General features: G+C 51.6%; 1 protein-coding gene across 1 annotated transcript in view; it reads right to left on the bottom strand.

Moving 5' to 3' along the window:
* LOC137344763 (myeloperoxidase-like) overlaps positions 1-14923 on the bottom strand; it is a 39734-nt gene extending 24811 nt beyond the window's left edge. Inside the window, exons 1-4 of the mRNA XM_068007889.1 lie at positions 14874-14923; positions 7578-7753; positions 6949-7081; positions 432-561 (exon numbers count right to left, since the gene is read on the bottom strand). Coding sequence (XP_067863990.1) covers positions 432-561; positions 6949-7081; positions 7578-7753; positions 14874-14908 — 474 coding nt within the window. The 5' untranslated portion in view covers positions 14909-14923. The remainder of the gene's footprint in view (positions 1-431; positions 562-6948; positions 7082-7577; positions 7754-14873) is intronic.
* Between the last annotated feature and the right edge of the window lie 9502 nt (positions 14924-24425).

Genomic DNA, 24425 nt, shown 5'->3' on the forward strand with positions numbered 1-24425 from the left:
ACAATCTTGGGCCATCCACGAGATACATGGTACTGTTGGGTGCAGTTTCCTTATCAGATTCTTTAAGTATGCTATCAGTGTAAGCATCCATCTCCAGGTCCTACAATGCAATGGAAAATCAGTCCTATACTTCCAGCGTTAACATCTTTCCAGATCTAGTGTTCACCAGAGGAGGATGATTCAGTGAATGAACTGAAGGCTGGAAAAAAAGAAACGTTGTTTATAAGGGACTTTTACTGTCAATGATCGTTTAGCTTGATTCTCTGCCTCTATTTTATATTACAGGAATCGACCTTTGCCCCAGGCCTCTCTAGAAATGGATGACGTGGACTCTCCTTGAGTGCTGAGGGTAGTATTGTGATAGAGCTAAAATTGAAGAAATTCTCTGCTGCCTCATCCATAGTGTCTAACTCAGACAGTAGTACACTTACCAGTGGCAGACGGAATCCCGAATATAATGTCCTTCTGGTCCAGCCCTTTGGAAGTGAAAATCCATCCTCATACTGAGCAGGGAGCCAGCGGGCGAATGCAACATTAGCTGCTCCCAGACGAGGATTCTTCCTGGAAATGAACGAAACAAAACAGGTAAGTTTATTCAATCTCAAGTTTGCCTTACTTCCAGCTCCTACTGCCCCCAGGACCTGAAAGGACTCACCTTTCAATCCTTTACTGACCCTAGCACCTGACAGGACTGCCCTTTCAACCCTCTACTGACCCTAGCACCTGAAAGGACTCACCTTTCAATCCTTTACTGACCCTAGCACCTGACAGGACTGCCCTTTCTACCCTCTACTGACCCTAGCACCTGACAGGACTGCCCTTTCAACCCTCTACTGACCCTAGCACCTGACAGGACTGCCCTTTCAACCCTCTACTGACCCTAGCACCTGACAGGACTGCTTTTCCAACCTCTAGTGATCCCTGGACCTGTGCAGATCTGCCCTTCCAATTCCTAATAACCCCAACACTTGTACAGGACTTCCCTTCTATTCCCTACTGACCCCAGGACCTATATAAGACCGCCCTTTCAACCCCCCACTAACAATCCTGATGCCAAAATCACCTGATGCTAATTGTTCTACACAGTTTTTCACTCTTCCCTGCCCTTGGGGAATTGTTTTCTCCTTTGGTGTTGCTGGTCCTGCACCTGGGTGTTTTGGATCATGTGGGTGCAGGCAAATCAGGACAGGCACTCCAACCAACCTAATATGCCTCTGTGTGTGGCTAAGTATCTGGTAAATGTCATTCAGTATTTGGTGTATATGACTCAGTACTTGCTGTGTGTGTGGCCCAGCACCTGGTTTAAGTGGCTCAGTACCTGATTAGTGTGGGATTCGGTTCCTGGTTGGTGTGGAATTTGGCTCCCAATGTGTGTGTGGCTTAGTACCTGGTGTGTGTGGCTCAGGTCCATGGTGTGTGTGGCTCAGGTCCATGGTGTGTGTGGCTCAGGTCCATGGTGTGTGTGGCTCAGGTCCATGGTGTGTGTGGCTCAGGTCCATGGTGTGTGTGGCTCAGGTCCATGGTGTGTGTGGCTCAGGTCCATGGTGTGTGTGGCTTAGTACCTGGTGTGTGTGGCTCAGGTCCATGGTGTGTGTGGCTCAGGTCCATGGTGTGTGTGGCTCAGGTCCATGGTGTGTGTGGCTCAGGTCCATGGTGTGTGTGGCTCAGGTCCATGGTGTGTGTGGCTCAGGTCCATGGTGTGTGTGGCTCAGGTCCATGGTGTGTGTGGCTCAGATCCATGGTGTGTGTGGCTCAGGTCCATGGTGTGTGTGGCTCAGGTCCATGGTGTGTGTGGCTTAGTACCTGGTGTGTGTGGCTCAGGTCCATGGTGTGTGTGGCTCAGGTCCATAGTGTGTGTGGCTCAGGTCCATGGTGTGTGTGGCTCAGGTCCATGGTGTGTGTGGCTCAGTACCTGGTGTGTGTGGCTCAGGTCCATGGTGTGTGTGGCTCAGTACCTGGTGTGTGTGGCTCAGGTCCATGGTGTGTGTGGCTCAGGTCCATGGTGTGTGTGGCTCAGGTCCATGGTGTGTGTGGCTCAGGTCCATGGTGTGTGTGGCTCAGGTCCATGGTGTGTGTGGCTCAGGTCCATGGTGTGTGTGGCTTAGTACCTGGTGTGTGTGGCTCAGGTCCATGGTGTGTGTGGCTCAGGTCCATAGTGTGTGTGGCTCAGGTCCATGGTGTGTGTGGCTCAGGTCCATGGTGTGTGTGGCTCAGGTCCATGGTGTGTGTGGCTCAGGTCCATGGTGTGTGTGGCTCAGGTCCATGGTGTGTGTGGCTCAGTACCTGGTGTGTGTGGCTCAGGTCCATGGTGTGTGTGGCTCAGGTCCATGGTGTGTGTGGCTCAGGTCCATGGTGTGTGTGGCTCAGGTCCATGGTGTGTGTGGCTCAGTACCTGGTGTGTGTGGCTCAGGTCCATGGTGTGTGTGGCTCAGGTCCATGGTGTGTGTGGCTCAGTACCTGGTGTGTGTGGCTCAGGTCCATGGTGTGTGTGGCTCAGATCCATGGTGTGTGTGGCTCAGGTCCATGGTGTGTGTGGCTCAGGTCCATGGTGTGTGTGGCTCAGGTCCATGGTGTGTGTGGCTCAGGTCCATGGTGTGTGGCGCTCAGGTCCATGGTGTGTGGCGCTCAGGTCCATGGTGTGTGGCGCTCAGGTCCATGGTGTGTGGCGCTCAGGTCCATGGTGTGTGTGGCTCAGGTCCATGGTGTGTGGCGCTCAGGTCCATGGTGTGTGGCGCTCAGGTCCATGGTGTGTGGCGCTCAGATCCATGGTGTGTGTGGCTCAGGTCCATGGTGTGTGTGGCTCAGGTCCATGGTGTGTGTGGCTCAGGTCCATGGTGTGTGTGGCTCAGGTCCATGGTGTGTGTGGCTCAGGTCCATGGTGTGTGTGGCTCAGGTCCATGGTGTGTGTGGCTCAGGTCCATGGTGTGTGTGGCGCTCCAGTCCATGGTGTGTGTGGCTCAGGTCCATGGTGTGTGTGGCTCAGGTCCATGGTGTGTGTGGCTCAGGTCCATGGTGTGTGTGGCTCAGGTCCATGGTGTGTGTGGTTCAGGTCCATGGTGTGTGTGGCTCAGGTCCATGGTGTGTGTGGCTCAGGTCCATGGTGTGTGTGGCTCAGGTCCATGGTGTGTGTGGCTCAGGTCCATGGTGTGTGTGGCTCAGGTCCATGGTGTGTGTGGCGCTCCAGTCCATGGTGTGTGTGGCTCAGGTCCATGGTGTGTGTGGCTCAGGTCCATGGTGTGTGTGGCTCAGGTCCATGGTGTGTGTGGCTCAGGTCCATGGTGTGTGTGGCTCAGGTCCATGGTGTGTGTGGCTCAGGTCCATGGTGTGTGTGGCTCAGGTCCATGGTGTGTGTGGCTCAGGTCCATGGTGTGTGTGGCTCAGGTCCATGGTGTGTGTGGCTCAGGTCCATGGTGTGTGTGGCTCAGGTCCATGGTGTGTGTGGCTCAGGTCCATGGTGTGTGTGGCTCAGGTCCATGGTGTGTGGCTCGGGTCCATGGTGTGTGGCTCAGGTCCATGGTGTGTGTGGCTCAGTACGTCAAGATCACAAGATAATTACAGAAGCAGAAGGCCTTCAGCCCATCTTAATTCATTCATCCAGAGAAAACTACATTCCCTCTATTTCAGCACCAAATTGCTTCTGAAAAGATTCCAAGATTTGTGCCTCCATTGCTCTCCCTGGAAGTCTATTCCAACTGTCTTTCACTCTACATGTAAAGAAAAAATTCTTGACATCAGTATTAAATTTATCTTTTACCATAATGAACCTGTTTCTCCTTGTCCTACTCTCACAATTTAATTTGAAGTAATATTTCAGATTTACTTTCTTTCATTTACTTAACCATCTTGTATGCCTCTATAAGATCACCTCCCAGATTCTGCCTTCCAAAGCTGGAAAGCCCAAGTCTCTCCAAATCCTTTATCATAACTCAGTCCTCTGACACCAGGCATCAACCTCACAGCTCATCTCTGCACTGCCTCCAGTGCTTGCATACCTCCCTCGTGCCTTGGCAACCAGAACTGAATGTAGTGCTCAAGGTGTAGTCTGACCAGAGCATTATACAGCTTGAGCAGGATCCCTCTGACTTGTACTCTACTGTTTTGGCTATGTAGTTTAACATTCTAGTGGCTTTGTTGATTGCTGCTCTGTATTGACTGGACACATTGAGTGTCAAGTCTGGTAAGGTTCCTAGTTCTCTTTTGGCTTCATCCTGGGCTATTTCAACACCATTTATGGAGTACATTTCTTTCTATGTGCAATATTTTACACTTAACTGTATTACATTTCATCTGCTATTGTTCTACCCACTTACATATTTTGTCCAATTCATTCAGTAATTTCTGAGCTGCATTCTTCTGATCTCACTGCCCGCCCTAGATTGGTATCATCTGCAAACATAACCACTTTTCATTGACTTTCTGAATCAAAGTTATTAATGTAAATTTAGAAACAATACTGGCCCCCCGGAGCACCTCATACTGACCCAAATCCTTTAATAAGTACTCGCTGTTTTCTACTCTTCAGTCAATTTCTTATCTATTCAAAGGGTTTATCCTGAATCTCTACAGCTTTGGGTCTAATTAAGTAGGCTTTATTTGTTTTGAGCCCAACACTGAGATTTCCAACTCATTTATATTGAAATGGTTTGTGTTACTTAGTATCTGATGTGTGAGACTCAGTGCCTGGTGGATATGGATCAGTATCTGGTGGGTATGGCTCAGTGGCTGGTTGGTATGGGTCAGTATCTGGTGGGTATGGTTCAGTGCCTGCTGGGTATGGCTCAGTGCCTGGGGGGTATGGCTCAATATGTGGTGGGTATGGATCAGTATCTGGTGGGTATGGATCAGTATCTGGTGGGTATGGATCAGTATCTGGTGGGTATGGTTCAGTATTTGGTGGGTATGGATCAGTATGTGGTGGGTATGGATCAGAATCTGGTGGGTGTGGATCAGTGCCTGGTGGGTATGGATCACAATCTGGTGGGTATGGATCAGTATGTGGTGGGTATGGTTCAGTGCCTGGTGGGTATGGCTCAGTGCCTGGTGGGTATGGCTCAGTGCCTGGTGGGTATGGCTCAGTGCCTGGTGGGTATGGCTCAGTGCCTGGTGGGTATGGCTCAGTATGTGGTGGGTATGGCTCAGTATGTGGTGGGTATGGATCAGTATCTGATGGGTATGGATCAGTATCTGGTGGGTGTGGATTAGTATCTGGTGGGTATGGTTCAGTATTTGGTGGGTATGGATCAGTATGTGGTGGGTATGGTTCAGTGCCTGGTGGGTATGGCTCAGTGCCTGGTGGGTATGGCTCAGTGCCTGGTGGGTATGGCTCAGTGCCTGGTGGGTATGGCTCAGTGCCTGGTGGGTATGGCTCAGTATGTGGTGGGTATGGCTCAGTATGTGGTGGGTATGGATCAGTATCTGATGGGTATGGATCAGTATCTGGTGGGTGTGGATTAGTATCTGGTGGGTATGGTTCAGTATTTGGTGGGTATGGATCAGTATGTGGTGGGTATGGATCAGAATCTGGTGGGTGTGGATCAGTGCCTGGTGGGTATGGATCAGAATCTGGTGGGTATGGATCAGTATCTGGTGGGTATGGTTCAGTGCCTGGTGGGTATGGCTCAGTGCCTGGTAGGTATGATTCAGAATCTGGTGGGTATGTATCAGAATCTGGTGGGTATGGATTAGAATCTGGTGGGTATGGATTAGAATCTGGTGGGTATGGATCAGTATGTGGTGGGTATGGTTCAGTATGTGGTGGGTATGGTTCAGTATGTGGTGGGTATGGATCAGTATGTGGTGGGTATGGATCAGAATCTGGTGGGTATGGATCAGTATGTGGTGGGTATGGATCAGTATCTGGTGGGTATGGTTCAGTATTTGGTGGGTATGGATCAGTATGTGGTGGGTATGGATCAGAATCTGGTGGGTGTGGATCAGTGCCTGGTGGGTATGGATCAGAATCTGGTGGGTATGGATCAGTATCTGGTGGGTATGGTTCAGTGCCTGGTGGGTATGGCTCAGTGCCTGGTAGGTATGATTCAGAATCTGGTGGGTATGTATCAGAATCTGGTGGGTATGGATTAGAATCTGGTGGGTATGGATTAGAATCTGGTGGGTATGGATCAGTATGTGGTGGGTATGGATCAGTATGTGGTGGGTATGGATCAGTATCTGGTGGGTATGGTTCAGTATGTGGTGGGTATGGATCAGTATGTGGTGGGTATGGATCAGAATCTGGTGGGTATGGATCAGTATGTGGTGGGTATGGATCAGAATCTGGTGGGTATGGATTAGAATCTGGTGGGTATGGATTAGAATCTGGTGGGTATGGATTAGAATCTGGTGGGTATGGCTCAGTGCCTGGTGGGGTATGGCTCAGTATCTGGTGGGGTATGGTTCAGTATCTGGTGGGGTATGGTTCAGTATGTGCTGGGTATGGATTAGAATCTGGTGGGTATGGCTCAGTGCCTGGTGGGGTATGGTTCAGTATGTGCTGGGTATGGATTAGAATCTGGTGGGTATGGCTCAGTGCCTGGTGGGGTATGGCTCAGTATCTGGTGGGGTATGGTTCAGTATGTGCTGGGTATGGATTAGAATCTGGTGGGTATGGCTCAGTGCCTGGTGGGGTATGGCTCAGTATCTGGTGGGGTATGGTTCAGTATGTGCTGGGTATGGATTAGAATCTGGTGGGTATGGCTCAGTGCCTGGTGGGTAGGACACAGTACCTGATGATTATGGCTCAGTTCCACACTACATGCTGTACTTGCCCACTGTATTTGTGGGATGTCCACCATTTTAATTTTGAAATTAATCCTGAAGATGAGATTCTTTCTTTCAAAGCATTCCGCTGTCGTTTTGACGTTTGACGGATTAACTCAAGTTTGTGCTTCGGCAGTTGATTTGGATCTCATTCCTAATACAGTGTTCATCAGCTTCATCAGTTCCTACCTGTTGTTGCACTCGGAGGTGAAGGTCCTGTATCTATTTGACCAACAGTCGTCCTCACAAACTGTGGGCAGGAGTGCAGCTGAACAGCCCGTGATCCGCGAGATGGTGTCCAGGTCACTCTGTGTTAATAGATCTGCAGGATAATACACGGTCAGGAGAAAACTGTAATCTCTGTAAAACAAGGATCCACTGACTGTAATAAGCCAAACTGCAAACTGAACATGACTGCTCTACCCCATGTTAAGGTTTTTTTGCATGTGTTGTATATTGTTTAATTTGTGCGAGATGGTAAACTAATTTCCTAACAAAAATCTACATCATGATTCATGTTCCCACCACTTAATACATTGTTCCTGTTGAGATTCTTTCAGTCGAGCTGGGATTGGGATTATCTTGTCTGTGGGGAGAAAGATTTTGTGTTTTTGCTAAGGCAGTTCCTTAAAAAGCCTCAATGAGGAATATACCATCCCTGGGCAGGGGATATGTCCCAGTGTAGCTGGAAGGTGAGGGCAGGGATGGCTGCCCCTCTCGTTTTACCAACCTATGAGATCAGAATATCGCTGTGTTGGGAATCATATGCACAAGCCCATGCCCTACTGCTCTGTGGTTAAAGCTCTTTCCAAACTGACCTGTTGTATTGAACGAACGTTTGTGGACTCGATGGACATTGCGTTGGATGAGGTTCAGTGCAGTTTCCATGTACTCTGCAGATCGCACCGCAGTCCTGGTCTCTGCCATAGGCTGCTTGAAGTAGGCTAGGAGGTCAGCTGAGGTCAAGGCCCTTTTAGTGAGCTTCAATTTGTGGCTAAAGTAAAGAAAGCAACAGATATTGGACATTCTACAACTTATTAGATGTATAACAGAAATCATATAGCAACAAATAGCAGTTATCAAATAACATAGCAGATAGTGGACAATAGATAGTAGATAACAAATAGAAATTAACAGATATAAGAAACATAAGAAACTCAACCAGGAGTAGGCCATACGGCCCCTCGAGCCTGCTCCGCCATTCAATAAGATCATGGCTGATCTTCGATCTCAATTCCACATTCCCGCCCGATCCCGGTATCCCTTGATTCCCCTAGAGTCCAAAAATCTATCTATCTCAGCCTTGATGACTGAGCATCTACAGCCCCCTGGGGTAGAGAATTCCAAAGATTCACAACCCTCCGAGTGAAGAAAATTCTTCCCCATCTCAGTCTTAAATGGCCATACCCTTATCCTGCAACTATGCCCCCTAGTTCTAGACTCTCCAGCCAATGGAAACAACCACTCAGCATCTACCCTGTCAAGCCCCTTCAGAATCTTATATGTTTCAATGAGATCACCTTTCATTCTTCTAAACTCCAGAGAGGCCCATTCTACTCAATCTCTCATAGGACAACCCTCTCATCCCAGGAATCAATCTAGTGAACCTTCGTTGCACCACCTCTAAGGCAAGTATATCCTTCCTTAGATAAGGAGACCAAAATTGTACACAGTACTCCAGGTGAGGTCTCCCCAAAGCCCTGTAAAATTGAAGTAAGGCTTCCTTACTCTTGTACTCCAACCCCCTTGCAATAAAGGCCAACATGCCATTTGCCTTCCTAATTGTAACTGTATGCTAACTCTTTGTGTTTCTTGTACGAAGACACCAAAATCTCTCTGAACACCAACATTTAATAGTTTCTCATCATTTAAAAAATATTCTGTTTTTCTATTCTTCCTACCAAAGTGAATAACCTCACATTTGCCCACATTATACTCCATCTGCCACCTTCTTGCCCACTCACTTAACCTGTCCATATCCCTTTGCAGACTCTTTGTATCCTCCTCACAGCTTACTTTCCCACCTAGCTTTGTATCGTCAGCAAATTTGGATACATTACACTCAGTCCCTTCATCTAAGTCATTAATATAGATTGTAAATAGCTGGGGACAAGCACTGGTCACTGCAGCATCCCACTAGTTACAACCTGCCAACCTGAAAATAACCCATTTATCCCAACTCTCTGTTTTCTGTCCATTAACCAATCCTCTATCCATGCTACCCCCAACCCCATGAGCCCTTATCTTGTGTAATAACCTTTTATGTGGCACCTTATTGAATGCCTTTTGAAAATCCAAATATACAACATCCAGTGGCCCCCTCTTATCTATCCTGCTAGTTACATCATAGAATCATAGAAAGTTACGGCCATTTGGCCCATTGCGTCCGTACCAGCCGAAAAAGAGCTATCCAGCTTAATCCCAATTTCCAGCACTTGGTCCATAGCCCTGTAGGTTATGGCACTTCAGGTGCACATCCAAGTACTTTTTAAATGAGCTGAGGGTTTCTGCCTCTACCACCCTTTCAGGCAGTGAGTTCCAGACCTCCACCACCCTCTGGGTGAAAATATTTCTCCTCAGCTCCCCTCTAATCCTTCTACCAATTACTTTGAATCCATGCCCCCTGGTCACTGACCCCTCTGCTAAGGGAAATAGGTCCTCCCTATCCACTCTATCTAGTCCCATCATAATTTTATATACCTCAATTAAATCTCCCCTCAGCCTCCTTTGTTCCAAAGAAAACAACCCCAGCCTGTCCAATCTTTTCTCATAGCTAAAATTCTCCAGCCCTGGCAATATCCTCGTAAATCTCATCTGTACCCTCTCTAGTTACAGCCTCAAAAAACTCCAATAAATTTGTCAAACATGATTTCCCTTTCATAAAGCCATGTTGACTCTGCCTAATCATATTATGATTTTCTAAGTGCCCTGTTACCACTTCCTTAATAATGGATTCCAGCATTTTCCCAACGACTGATGTCAGGCTAACTGACCTGTAATTCCTTATTTTCTCTCTCCCACCTTTCTTGAATAGCGGGGTTATATTTGCTCCCTTCCAATCCACTGGGGATTAATTGGCTTTTAGTCTAGTTAGTTTCTCCAGTAAATTACTTTAAGTTCCTCACTCCCATTAGCCCCTTGGTCCCTCACTATTTCTGGTATGTTTTTTGTGTCTTCTACTGTGAAGACAGATACAAAATACTTGTTTAATGTCACTGCCATTTCCTTATTCCCCATTATAATTTCTCCTGCCTCAGCCTCTAAGGGACCAATGTTTACTTTTGCTACTCTCTTCCTTTTTACATACTTGTAGAAGGTCTTACAATCCATTTTTATAGTAGTTGCTAATTAACTTTCATATTCTATTTTCTCCCATTTATCAATTTTTTGGTCATCCTTTGCTAGTTTCTAAAACTCTCCCAATCTTCAGGCAACATTATAGGCCTCTTCTTTTAATCTAATACTATCCTTATAATCTTCTTTAGTTAGCCATGGATGAATTACTTTTCCCATGGAGTTTTTATTTCTCAATGGAATTTATATTCGTATCAGATAACAGCTATCAGATAAAACAACAGATAGCAGATAACAAGACAGATATTGGCCCGGATTTTGCTCTGGCATCTAACAGCGTCTGCCGCTGGTTATACTTGCTCCTGCACGTTTAGGTTTTTAAATTTTTTGCGTGGCAAGTTGCTGAAAGTGCGAGGTGATAACGCCGCAGTGAGGGACACCAGGCATCTGGGACCCGAGTGACCAGGGCAAGTGTATCTCTTTAACCAATTAGATTGAAGGATTGAGAAATTAACAGCGCAAGGATTGAGAAGGAAGTGTAAATTAGAGTGGATGAATTTATTGTCAAATCGGGCACAGAAAGAGAAATAAAGAGAGGGAAAGAAAGATTGGATTAAGAGAGAGAAAAAAAAGACAGAAAGGAAAAGTAAAACATTTTTTTTAAAATTTCAAACTTGATATTTTTAAAATCTCCAACAACAATTAAAACCTGAAGGAATGAGACACCACACTTAAAATAGTTCATTTTCAGTGCCAGAGAGGTTAATTAAGAGTAATTATCATGTCATTAAAAGGGTACTCACACTTGAAATTACAAAACTTAACTTTGTGTGGTGAGTTTAGATCGTATCTATTGTGCAAATGCAGCAACTTCACGCCATTCAATGCATTTCAATGGTGAGCCAGACAGCGAGATGCCGTTTTCGTGAAGCTAACGTCAGAGTGGCGCAACTCGGACAGCAACTTTTGGATATTCACTTCTAACCGCACATCTGTCCCTCGCCTGAAGTTGCTGTATCATTTGCGCATAAATAACGGGGAGCGCCATTAGACTCACCATTACCTGACAGCAGAATCTGGCCCATAATATAACAGGTAACAACAAAACAGTCTTTCCTCTTAACTCAGTGTCCTGTCTTAATAAAGAGAAACATCCCATTCACAGAGGCATAAAGAAAAAGTAAAGATACCATATGTGTGTCGGTTAATAGATAGCAAATTACAGAGCACTGATAATTACAGTTGAGGAAAGCCATTCAGGCCATCTTGGTTCATCCATTCAGAATGGCCCTAAAGTTCCCTCCTGTCCTTGCAACATCTAATTGGTTCTTAAATGATTCCAGGACTTTCATCTCTACCACTCTATCTGGGAGTCCATGCCATGTGTTGATCAGGTTTTGTGTGAAGAAGAATTTCCTGATATCAGTTATCTTTTACAAGTGTGAATCTGTGTACCATTGTTCTACTCTCAAAATTTAATATTCCGGATTTACCTTTTCTGTTACCCTATTGTATCCCCTCTTATATACCTCTATAAGATCACCTCCCAGATGCCTTCTTTCAAGGATGAAGAGCCCAAGTTTCTCCAGTCTCTCCTTATAACTTAGACCCCCCCCCCACCCTTGTAACCCCTGACACTGGGGATGAGTCTCCTGGCTCTTTTCTGCATTGTTTCCAATGCTTGAATGTCTGCCTTTGTCTCAGTGACCAGAAGTCGACACAATGCACAAGGTGTGGTGTGACTAAAGCATTGTACAGTTTGATCATGACTTTAAATTATATGTTACTGTTTTAGCTATATAGTTTAACATTCCATTGTCATTGTTGATTGCTTCTCTGCATTGGTTGACCTTTAGTCTGCTAAGACCCTGAGGTCTCTTTCAACTTTAACCTTAGCTATGTGAACATTATTCAGGGTGTATGTGTGTTCCCCAATTTTCCTTCCTACATATTTGTCTATAATACATTTCATCTGCCATTTTTCTGACCATTTGCTCATTTTGTCCAACTCATTCTGTAATTTCTGAGCTGCCTCCACTAATTCCACTGTCCCTCCTGGTTTGGTACCATTTGCAAATTTGACTAATTTGCATTGTGTTTCTGAATGCAAGTCATGGATGTAAATTAGAAACAGTTGTGGTCCCAACACTTCCCTCCAGCCTGACATAACTGAGAGCAGATAACAGATGAAATACAGCAGATAAAAGATAGCACAACAAAAGGGAAAAAACAGCTAGCAGACAGCACCACAGAAATCAGACAACGTAACATATCAGTTAACAAAAAATATAACAGATATCAGATCACAGAGAGCAAGTAGCAAATAGCAGATAACTGATAGCAAGTAATACATCAATTAACAGAGAGCAGAAAACAGATAACACAATAGATAAAGGATTACATAACAGATGTCAGAAGATAACAGGATAGAAAATAGATAGTAGATAGCATATCATATAACAGATCAGAATTAACACATAACATGACAGTACAGATAGCAGATACAAAATAACAAATAACATAACAGATAGCTTTGCTCAGTTTGAGCCAATTAATCATGGATTCAAACCCCTTGAGCACATAATCCAGGCTGACACTTCGGTGCAGTGCTGAGGTAATGCTGCACTGTTGGAAGTCCCTTTCCTACACCATGAACGGTTTCAGGCCTTAAACCGTGCCTCCCAAATACACCCTGACACCTGGCAAGCAGGCCATTTATAAGCTGCCCAGTCCCTCGTAAATCCTCACCCGTTGCTTCCCAGCCGAATAATCCATTCATTCCTTCCCAGTCCCCTGGCCTCCACTCCCTCCCACACCCATGCTCTGATGCGGATGTTGACTGCAGCCATGTGTTAGACTATAAATTCATTCAACTCTTTCTGTAGAGTTCAGACTGAAAACTCGTACCAATATTAAATAGCAAAACAGATGTCAGAATTTGGAAGCACACTCAGACATAATACCTTCAGTGCAGCACACCTTAAAAAGAATCACACCAAAAGGTGCTTAACCCTCACTACTAAACCCTCTACACTTCATCTGTAAGCAGCACCATTGGATTTAACTAGAGTATTTAAATATTAAACTAGACTGAGAAATACGACAGGGTGACTGTGATATACTCGAACATATTAACATCGAGCGGGAGGAGGTATTGGCGGTTTTAGCAGGCCTAAAAATGGATAAATCCCCAGGCCCGGACGAAATGTATCCCAGGCTACTGTGTGAGGCAAAGGAGGAGATTGCGGGGGCTCTAACACATATATTCAGAACCTCTCTGGCCACAGGGGATGTGCCAGAGGACTGGAGAACCGCTAATGTAGTACCATTATTCAAGAAGGGGAGTAGGAAAAAACCGGGGAACTACAGGCCAGTGAGCCTAACATCAGTGGTAGGAAAATTATTGGAAAAATTCTGAAGGACAAAATTAGTCTCCACTTGGAGAAGCAAGGATTAATCAGGGATAGTCAACATGGCTTTGTCAAGGGAAAATCATGTCTGACTAATTCGATTGAATTTTTTGAGGGGGTGACTAGGCGTGTGGATGAGGGTAACGCAGTGGATGTGGTATACATGGATTTCAGTAAGGCCTTCGATAAAGTCCCGCACAGGAGACTGGTCAAGAAGGTACGAGCCCATGGAGTCCAGGGTGCCTTGGCACTTTGGATACAAAACTGGCTTAGTGGCAGAAGGCAGAGGGTGATGGTCGAAGGTTGTTTTTGTGACTGGAAGCCTGTGGCCAGTGGGGTACCACAGGGATCTGTGCTGGGGCCCTTGCTGTTTGTGGTCTACATTAACGACTTGGATATGAATGTAAAAGGTATGATCAGTAAGTTCGCTGATGATACAAAAATTGGTAGGGTGGTAAATAGCGAGGAGGATAGCCGCAGTCTGCAGGACGATATAGATGGGTTGGTCAGATGGGCGGAACAGTGGCAAATGGAATTTAACCCGGAAAAGTGCGAGGTGATGCACTTTGGAGGGACTAACAAGGCAAGGGAATACACAATGAATGGGAGGACCCTAGGCAAGACAGAGGGTCAGAGGGATCTTGGTGTGCAAGTTCACAGATCCCTGAAGGCGGCGGAACAGGTAGATAAGGTGGTAAAGAAGGCATATGGGATACTTGCCTTTATTAGCCGAGGCATAGAATATAAGAGCAAGGAGGTTATGATGGAGCTGTATAAAACACTGGTTAGGCCACAGCTGGAGTACTGTGTGCAGTTCTGGTCGCCGCACTACAGGAAGGATGTGATCGCTTTGGAGAGGGTGCAGAGGAGATTCACCAGGATGTTACCAGGGCTGGAGCGCTTCAGCTATGAAGAGAGACTGGGAAGATTGGGTTTGTTTTCCTTGGAGCAGAGGAGGCTGAGGGGGGAACATGATTGAGGTGTACAAAATTATGAGGGGCATAGATAGGATGGATACTCAGGAGCTTTTTCCCTTCGTTGAGGGTTCTATAACAAGGGGGCATAGATTCAAGGTAAAAGGCGGGAGGTTTAGAGGGGATTTGAGAAAGAACTTTTTCACCCAGAGGGTGGTTGGAGTCTGGAACTCACTGCCTGAGAGGGTTGTGGAGGCAGGAACCCTCACAACATTCAAGAAGCATTTGGATGAGCACTTGAAATGCCATAGCATACAAGGCTACAGACCAAATGCTGGAATATGGGATTAGATTAGACTGGGCTTGATGGCCGGCGCGGACACGATGGGCCGAATGGCCTCTATCCGTGCTGTATAACTCTATGACTCTATGACTCTAGTTTGCTTAGTCTGACTGGCTCCATTCCGAGGCCAGTGTTACTGAGGTAATTACTCACCCATCTCTGGTCCGCTTATATGCTCTGTCCACCATTTTGATAGCTTCCTGTACATATCTGCGTACAAATGGACTGCCCAGGGCTTCCTCAGAACCTGTACACACAGGACGAACACAGCCGCTTCAGCCACACAGTCAATTGAGAAACATGAGTATCTAAAAACTAGTCGATCTCCCATAATAGTTGAGTAGGGAATGAAGCCTGGGAGAAAACCAAAGCAGTTTGATGAAATGAGAGCTAGATTGGGATGGAGCAGGACACAACTCCCAAGTTGAAGCAGGAATGGTTCCTTGTTATCTGACAACTGGGAGCGGCAAGTCTGGGGCCTACAGCAGGAAGTGAGACCAGGAGTGATGCCATTCCTGGAGTGAGACTATTCCAGGGGCTGAGATCGGGAGTGAGACTATTCCTGGGGCTGAGACCATTCCTGAGCTGAGGCTGGGAGTGAGACTATTCCTGGGCTGAGGCCGGGAGTGAGACTATTCCTGGGAATGAGACCATTCCTGAGCTGAGGCTGGGAGTGAGACTATTCCTGGGCTGAGGCCGGGAGTGAGACTATTCCTGGGGCTGAGACCGGGAGTAAGACTATTTCTAGGCTGAGACTGGGAGTGAGACTATTCCTGGGCTGAGACTGGGAGTGAGACTGTTCCTGGGGCAGTGACCAGGAGTGAGACTATTCCTGGACTGAGACCGGGAGTGAGACTATTCCTGGACTGAGACTGGGAGTGAGACTGTTCCTGGGTCTGAGACTGGGAGTGAGACTATTCCTGGGGCTGGGACCAGGAGTGAGACTATTCCTGAGCTGAGGCCGGGAGTGAGACTATTCCTGGGCTGAGGCCGGGAGTGAGACTATTCCTGGGCCTGAGACCAGGAGTGAGACTATTTCTGGGCCTGAGACCGGGAGTGAGACTATTTCTAGGCTGAGACTGGGAGTGAGACTATTCCTGGGCTGAGACTGGGAGTGAGACTGTTCCTGGGGCAGTGACCAGGAGTGAGACTATTCCTGGACTGAGACCAGGAGTGAGACTATTCCTGGGCTGAGACTGGGAGTGAGACTATTCCTGGGGCTGAGACCGGGAGTGAGACTATTCCTGGGGCTGAGACCAGGAGTGAGACTATTCCTGGTGCTGTGACTGGGAGTGAGACTATTTTTGGGCTGAGACCGGGAGTGAGACTATTCCTGGGGCTGAGACCGGGAGTGAGATTATTCCTGGGGCTGAGACTGGGAGTGAGACTATTCCTGGGGCTGAGACTGGGAGTGAGATTCTTCCTGGGGTTGAGACTGGGAGTGAGACTATTCCTGGGGCTGAGACTGGGAGTGAGATTCTTCCTGGGGTTGAGACTGGGAGTGAGACTATTCCTGGGGCTGAGACCGGGAGTGACACTATTCCTGGGGCTGAGGCTGGGTGGGAATCCATTCCTGGGGCTGAGGCCAGACGTGGACAGGTGCCTTGATTGATGCTACATCGGAGGCGTTGGTGGGACTGAGGCTCAGAATGGAGATGTTCCTGTGGCTGAGACTGGCACAGCAGTTGGTGAGAACAGTAGGGTCGGTTCCATATAACATGCAGAATGTTTGCACTACTATTGTTTATCATACATTACAAACCCTACATTAAGGTAGTTATATAGTTACTCACATAGACTTCATGCTTTACTCTGTTTTATTGTATACAAAAAAAAATCACAACTGCCTTCACAACTGTTAATGACTCTCCTGTGTCCTTGTCCATTGCTGGATGGGGGAGGGACGGTGCTCCCAAACAGCAAACTCAGTAAATGGTCAGTATTGTTCTTAATCATTCAAAATCCTGGTGCATTAAGCAATCAAGTCTCTACTCCTCCCTCTTTCCCTCTCCTGTTCCAAAACATGACTTTGCTTATTGATCTCAGAAGACTGACACTGGTACATTGTGGCAGTTGTAGTCATTCAAGTGAGCTGATGGCTGACACAGGGATAGCTGTGAGAAGCTCGATACACTCAAATGACCAGGTACTTGAAAGAGGGATGGGCCTCTGGAGAGAAACATTGCTGGAGAAATTTCAAACACAGAAAACACAACTGTTGAGGTAAATGTGATTTTTTTTTTTATGACATGTCTCATTTTTATCTGTTTATGTTACAAATTATTGATAGTACTTTCTCCCTGGATTATTAACAAAACAAGATGGTGCCCAAAAGAATTTTCAAAAGGTTAATTTGAGTGATTTAATTCTTTCGCTTCTTTCTATTTGTAGGTCACTGTTTGCTGATCCTTGATTGGCCATTTGCTGCTACTTCATTGGTTGGGCACCAGAGATGCGTCCCTCGTGCCATGCGCATCAGCTGACCCCATGTATATGAGGTGCCCTCCTGCTGATCCCATAAATGCCAGCAGGTCAAGGCTGGAGCACATCAGCAGGTGCAATCCCAACGGTTACCCCAGGATTGTGGCCTGTCAATTTTCAGGGCCCTTATGCCAACATTAATAAGTGTGAACCTCATGCAGCAGTACGTCCTGCTCCATATAACTCATGTAAAGGGGGATCCCAAAGGGGACTCCGTCCTGCACCTTGTACTGGTGTTTTCCCAACATCCACACATAGCAGGACAAACAATTGAAAGACAATGGCCCTATTAATGACAATGCAAAGCTCCCATCTCCAAAAAGTTGGTCTACTTTATACAGTTTGCTATCTCAGACCTCACAGCCCCCTCACCAACCCAGCACCCAGTCTCCTCACCAACTCTTTCAAATTTCAAAGCACCAACTTTTTATGGGGCAGCTTTCTCACAAACAGCAACGAGTGCTGGACCCGGAAATCAGGTCACACTTCTCCATGATTTCATAAACTTAAGGAAAAGGTCTAATTTGCATGGCGCTTCCCTGAGCTGCAGTGTTACAGGGGCCTCCATGTATAATGTTTTCAGTTCGACTTACTCTAATTAAACCTGCTTTAGGTGATGGCACCAAAGTCTCTCTTGCTCTGTGACATTACATGAGATACAGAGGGTGATTAAGGCTCTAACTCTTACCTGCATGAACTCCATCAGTCCAGGACATGAAAAATCCAGTGAGGAGCACACCCAGGAACCACACGGGCATCATTCTAAAAGAAGCACATTCAGTATATCAGTCAGGCTGAATATATCTTACTACACAGAGGGATAGCAACCAGTTACAGCAATGCCAGCACCAACCCAGCACCCAGTCTCCTCACCAACCCAGCAATGAGTCGCATTAACCCGGCGCTCAGTCTCCTCACCAACCCAGGACTCAATCTCCTCACCAACCCGGCGCCCAGTCTCCTCACCAACCCAGCGCCCAGTCTCCTCACCAACCCAGCAATGAGTTGCATTAACCCGGGGCTCAGTCTCCTCACCAACCCGGGGCTCAGTCTCCTCACCAACCCGGCGCCCAGTCTCCACACCAACCCGGGGCTCAGTCTCCTCACCAACCCGGCGCCCAGTCTCCTCACCAACCCAGCGCCCAGTCTCCTCACCAACCCAGCAATGAGTTGCATTAACCCAGGGCACAGTCTCCTCACCAACCCAGCGCTCAGTCTCCTCACCAACCCAGCAATGAGTTGCATTAACCCGGGGCTCAGTCTCCTCACCAACCCGGGGCTCAGTCTCCTCACCAACCCGGCGCCCAGTCTCCTCACCAACCCGGCGCCCAGTCTCCTCACCAACCCGGGGCTCAGTCTCCTCACCAACCCGGCGCCCAGTCTCCTCACCAACCCGGAGCCCAGTCTCCTCACCAACCCAGCACACAGTCTCCTCACCAACCCAGCACTCAGTCTCCTCACCAACCCAGCGCTCAGTCTCCTCACCAACCCGGGGCTCAGTCTCCTCACCAACCCGGGGCTCAGTCTCCTCACCAACCCGGGGCTCAGTCTGCTCACCAACCCGGGGCTCAGTCTCCTCACCAACACGGCGCCCAGTCTCCTCACCAACCCGGAGCCCAGTCTCCTCACCAACCCGGCGGCCAGTCTCCTCACCAACCCGGCGCCCAGTCTCCTCACCAACCCGGCGCCCAGTCTCCTCACCAACCCGGCGCCCAGTCTCCTCACCAACCCGGCGCCCAGTCTCCTCACCAACCCGGCGCCCAGTCTCCTCACCAACCCGGCGCCCAGTCTCCTCACCAACCCGGCGCCCAGTCTCCTCACCAACCCGGCGCCCAGTCTCCTCACCAACCCGGCGCCCAGTCTCCTCACCAACCCGGCGCCCAGTCTCCTCACCAACCCGGCGCCCAGTCTCCTCACCAACCCGGCGCCCAGTCTCCTCACCAACCCGGCGCCCAGTCTCCTCACGAACCCGGCGCCCAGTCTCCTCACCAACCCGGCGCCCAGTCTCCTCACCAACCCGGCGCCCAGTCTCCTCACCAACCCGGCGCCCAGTCTCCTCACCTACACGGCGCCCAGTCGCCTCATCAACACGGCGCTCAGTCTCCTCACCAACCCACGCCCAGTCTCCTCACCAACCCAGTCCCCAGTCTCCTCACCTACACGGCGCCCAGTCGCCTCATCAACACGGCGCCCAGTCTCCTCACCTACACGGCGCCCAGTCGCCTCATCAATCCACTGCCCAGTCTCCTCACCAACCCGGGGCTCAGTCACCTCACCAACCCGGCGCCCAGTCTCCTCACCAACCCAGCGCCCAGTCTCCTCACCAATCCAGCGCCCAGTCTCCTCACCAACCCGGCGCCCAGTCTCCTCACCAACCCGGCGCCCAGTCTCCTCACCAACACAGCACTCAGTCTCCTCACCAACCCAGCGCCCAGTCTCCTCACCAACCCAGCCCCAAATCTCCTCACCAACCCAGTCCCCAGTCTCCTCACCAACCCAGTCCCCAGTCTCCTCACCAACCCAGCGCCCAGTCTCCTCACCAACCCGGGGCTCAGTCTCCTCACCAACCCAGCGCCCAGTCTCCTCACCAACCCAGCCCCCAGTCTCCTCACCAACCCAGCCCCCAGTCTCCTCACCAACCCAGAGCCCAGTCTCCTCACCAACCCAGCGCCCAGTCTCGTCACTAACCCAGCCCCCAGTCTCCTCACCAACCCAGAGCCCAGTCTCCTCACCAACCCGGGGCTCAGTCCCCTCACCAACCCGGCGCCCAGTCTCCTCACCAACCCGGCGCCCAGTCTCCTCACCAACACGGAGCCCAGTCTCCTCACCAACACGGAGCCCAGTCTCCTCACCAACACGGAGCCCAGTCTCCTCACCAACACGGAGCCCAGTCTCCTCACCAACACGGAGCCCAGTCTCCTCACCAACACGGAGCCCAGTCTCCTCACCAACACGGAGCCCAGTCTCCTCACCAACACGGAGCCCAGTCTCCTCACCAACCCGGCGCCCAGTCTCCTCACCAACCCGGTGCACAGTCTCCTCACCAACCCACGCCCAGTCTCCTCACCAACCCACGCCCAGTCTCCTCACCAACCCACGCCCAGTCTCCTCACCAACACGGCGCCCAGTCTCCTCACCTACACGGCGCCCAGTCGCCTCATCAACACGGCGCTCAGTCTCCCCACCAACCCACGCCCAGTCTCCTCACCAACCCGGCGCCCAGTCTCCTCACCTACACGGCGCCCAGTCGCCTCATCAATCCACTGCCCAGTCTCCTCACCAACCCGGGGCTCAGTCTCCTCACCAACACGGCGCCCAGTCTCTTCACCAACCCAGCGCCCAGTCTCCTCACCAACCCAGCCCCCAGTCTCCTCACCAACCCAGTCCCCAGTCTCCTCACCAACCCAGTCCCCAGTCTCCTCACCAACCCAGTCCCCAGTCTCCTCACCAACCCAGCGCTCAGTCTCCTCACCAACCCAGCGCCCAGTCTCCTCACCAACCCGGCGCCCAGTCTCCTCACCAACCCAGCGCCCAGTCTCCTCACCAACCCAGCAATGAGTTGCATTAACCCAGGGCACAGTCTCCTCACCAACCCAGCGCTCAGTCTCCTCACCAACCCAGCAATGAGTTGCATTAACCCGGGGCTCAGTCTCCTCACCAACCCGGGGCTCAGTCTCCTCACCAACCCGGCGCCCAGTCTCCTCACCAACCCGGCGCCCAGTCTCCTCACCAACCCGGGGCTCAGTCTCCTCACCAACCCGGCGCCCAGTCTCCTCACCAACCCGGAGCCCAGTCTCCTCACCAACCCAGCACACAGTCTCCTCACCAACCCAGCACTCAGTCTCCTCACCAACCCAGCGCTCAGTCTCCTCACCAACCCGGGGCTCAGTCTCCTCACCAACCCGGGGCTCAGTCTCCTCACCAACCCGGGGCTCAGTCTGCTCACCAACCCGGGGCTCAGTCTCCTCACCAACACGGCGCCCATTCTCCTCACCAACCCGGAGCCCAGTCTCCTCACCAACCCGGCGGCCAGTCTCCTCACCAACCCGGCGCCCAGTCTCCTCACCAACCCGGCGCCCAGTCTCCTCACCAACCCGGCGCCCAGTCTCCTCACCAACCCGGCGCCCAGTCTCCTCACCAACCCGGCGCCCAGTCTCCTCACCAACCCGGCGCCCAGTCTCCTCACCAACCCGGCGCCCAGTCTCCTCACCAACCCGGCGCCCAGTCTCCTCACCAACCCGGCGCCCAGTCTCCTCACCAACCCGGCGCCCAGTCTCCTCACCAACCCGGCGCCCAGTCTCCTCACCAACCCGGCGCCCAGTCTCCTCACCAACCCGGCGCCCAGTCTCCTCACCAACCCGGCGCCCAGTCTCCTCACGAACCCGGCGCCCAGTCTCCTCACCAACCCGGCGCCCAGTCTCCTCACCAACCCGGCGCCCAGTCTCCTCACCAACCCGGCGCCCAGTCTCCTCACCTACACGGCGCCCAGTCGCCTCATCAACACGGCGCTCAGTCTCCTCACCAACCCACGCCCAGTCTCCTCACCAACCCAGTCCCCAGTCTCCTCACCTACACGGCGCCCAGTCGCCTCATCAACACGGCGCCCAGTCTCCTCACCTACACGGCGCCCAGTCGCCTCATCAATCCACTGCCCAGTCTCCTCACCAACCCGGGGCTCAGTCACCTCACCAACCCGGCGCCCAGTCTCCTCACCAACCCAGCGCCCAGTCTCCTCACCAATCCAGCGCCCAGTCTCCTCACCAACCCGGCGCCCAGTCTCCTCACCAACCCGGCGCCCAGTCTCCTCACCAACACAGCACTCAGTCTCCTCACCAACCCAGCGCCCAGTCTCCTCACCAACCCAGCCCCAAATCTCCTCACCAACCCAGTCCCCAGTCTCCTCACCAACCCAGTCCCCAGTCTCCTCACCAACCCAGCGCCCAGTCTCCTCACCAACCCGGGGCTCAGTCTCCTCACCAACCCAGCGCCCAGTCTCCTCACCAACCCAGCCCCCAGTCTCCTCACCAACCCAGCCCCCAGTCTCCTCACCAACCCAGAGCCCAGTCTCCTCACCAACCCAGCGCCCAGTCTCGTCACTAACCCAGCCCCCAGTCTCCTCACCAACCCAGAGCCCAGTCTCCTCACCAACCCGGGGCTCAGTCCCCTCACCAACCCGGCGCCCAGTCTCCTCACCAACCCGGCGCCCAGTCTCCTCACCAACACGGAGCCCAGTCTCCTCACCAACACGGAGCCCAGTCTCCTCACCAACACGGAGCCCAGTCTCCTCACCAACACGGAGCCCAGTCTCCTCACCAACACGGAGCCCAGTCTCCTCACCAACACGGAGCCCAGTCTCCTCACCAACACGGAGCCCAGTCTCCTCACCAACACGGAGCCCAGTCTCCTCACCAACCCGGCGCCCAGTCTCCTCACCAACCCGGTGCACAGTCTCCTCACCAACCCACGCCCAGTCTCCTCACCAACCCACGCCCAGTCTCCTCACCAACCCACGCCCAGTCTCCTCACCAACACGGCGCCCAGTCTCCTCACCTACACGGCGCCCAGTCGCCTCATCAACACGGCGCTCAGTCTCCCCACCAACCCACGCCCAGTCTCCTCACCAACCCGGCGCCCAGTCTCCTCACCTACACGGCGCCCAGTCGCCTCATCAATCCACTGCCCAGTCTCCTCACCAACCCGGGGCTCAGTCTCCTCACCAACACGGCGCCCAGTCTCTTCACCAACCCAGCGCCCAGTCTCCTCACCAACCCAGCCCCCAGTCTCCTCACCAACCCAGTCCCCAGTCTCCTCACCAACCCAGTCCCCAGTCTCCTCACCAACCCAGTCCCCAGTCTCCTCACCAACCCAGCGCTCAGTCTCCTCACCAACCCAGCGCCCAGTCTCCTCACCAACCCGGTCCCCAGTCTCCTCACCAACACAGCGCTCAGTCTCCTCACCAACCCGGCGCCCAGTCTCCTCACCAACCCGGTGCCCAGTCTCCTCACCAACACAGCGCTCAGTCTCCTCACCAACCCAGCGCTCAGTCTCCTCACCAACCCAGCGCCCAGTCTCCTCACCAACCCAGCCCCCAGTCTCCTCACCAACCCAGCGCCCAGTCTCCTCACCAACCCAGCCCCCAGTCTCCTCACCAACCCAGCCCCCAGTCTCCTCACCAACCCAGCCCCCAGTCTCCTCACCAACCCAGTCCCCAGTCTCCTCACCAACCCGTCGCCCAGTCTCCTCACCTACACGGCGCCCAGTCTCCTCACCAACCCGGCGCCCAGTCTCCTCACCAACCCGGCGCCCAGTCTCCTCACCAACCCGGCGCCCAGTCTCCTCACCAACCCGGCGCCCAGTCTCCTCACCAACCCGGCGCCCAGTCTCCTCACCAACCCGGCGCCCAGTCTCCTCACCAACCCGGCGCCCAGTCTCCTCACCAACCCGGCGCCCAGTCTCCTCACCAACCCGGCGCCCAGTCTCCTCACCAACCCGGCGCCCAGTCTCCTCACCAACCCGGCGCCCAGTCTCCTCACCAACCCGGCGCCCAGTCTCCTCACCAACCCGGCGCCCAGTCTCCTCACCAACCCGGCGCCCAGTCTCCTCACCAACCCGGCGCCCAGTCTCCTCACCAACCCGGCGCCCAGTCTCCTCACCAACCCGGCGCCCAGTCTCCTCACCAACCCGGCGCCCAGTCTCCTCACCAACCCGGCGCCCAGTCTCCTCACCAACCCGGCGCCCAGTCTCCTCACCAACCCGGCGCCCAGTCTCCTCACCAACCCGGCGCCCAGTCTCCTCACCAGCCCGGCGCCCAGTCTCCTCACCAACCCGGCGCCCAGTCTCCTCACCACCCCGGCGCCCAGTCTCCTCACCAACCCGGCGCCCAGTCTCCTCACCAACCCGGCGCCCAGTCTCCTCACCAACCTGGCGCCCAGTCTCCTCACCAACACAGCACTCACCAACCCGGTGCCCAGTCTCCTCACCAACCCAGCGCCCAGTCTCCTCACCAACCCAGTGCCCAGTCTCCTCACCAACCCAGCGCCCAGTCTCCTCACCAACCCAGTGCCCAGTCTCCTCACCAACCCAGCGCCCCTTACCGAGGCAAAGTGTTAGCCCAGCAACAATCAATACCCTTTATCCAATCAAAAGTTTAACCCAGCACACAGGTACAGAATCAAGTCAGTTCCTAGTCCAATGCCACCCCAGGACTCAGTCAGAGTCCAACAT

This window comes from Heptranchias perlo, chromosome 28, assembly GCF_035084215.1.
Source record: "Heptranchias perlo isolate sHepPer1 chromosome 28, sHepPer1.hap1, whole genome shotgun sequence".
Taxonomy (NCBI): domain Eukaryota; kingdom Metazoa; phylum Chordata; class Chondrichthyes; order Hexanchiformes; family Hexanchidae; genus Heptranchias; species Heptranchias perlo.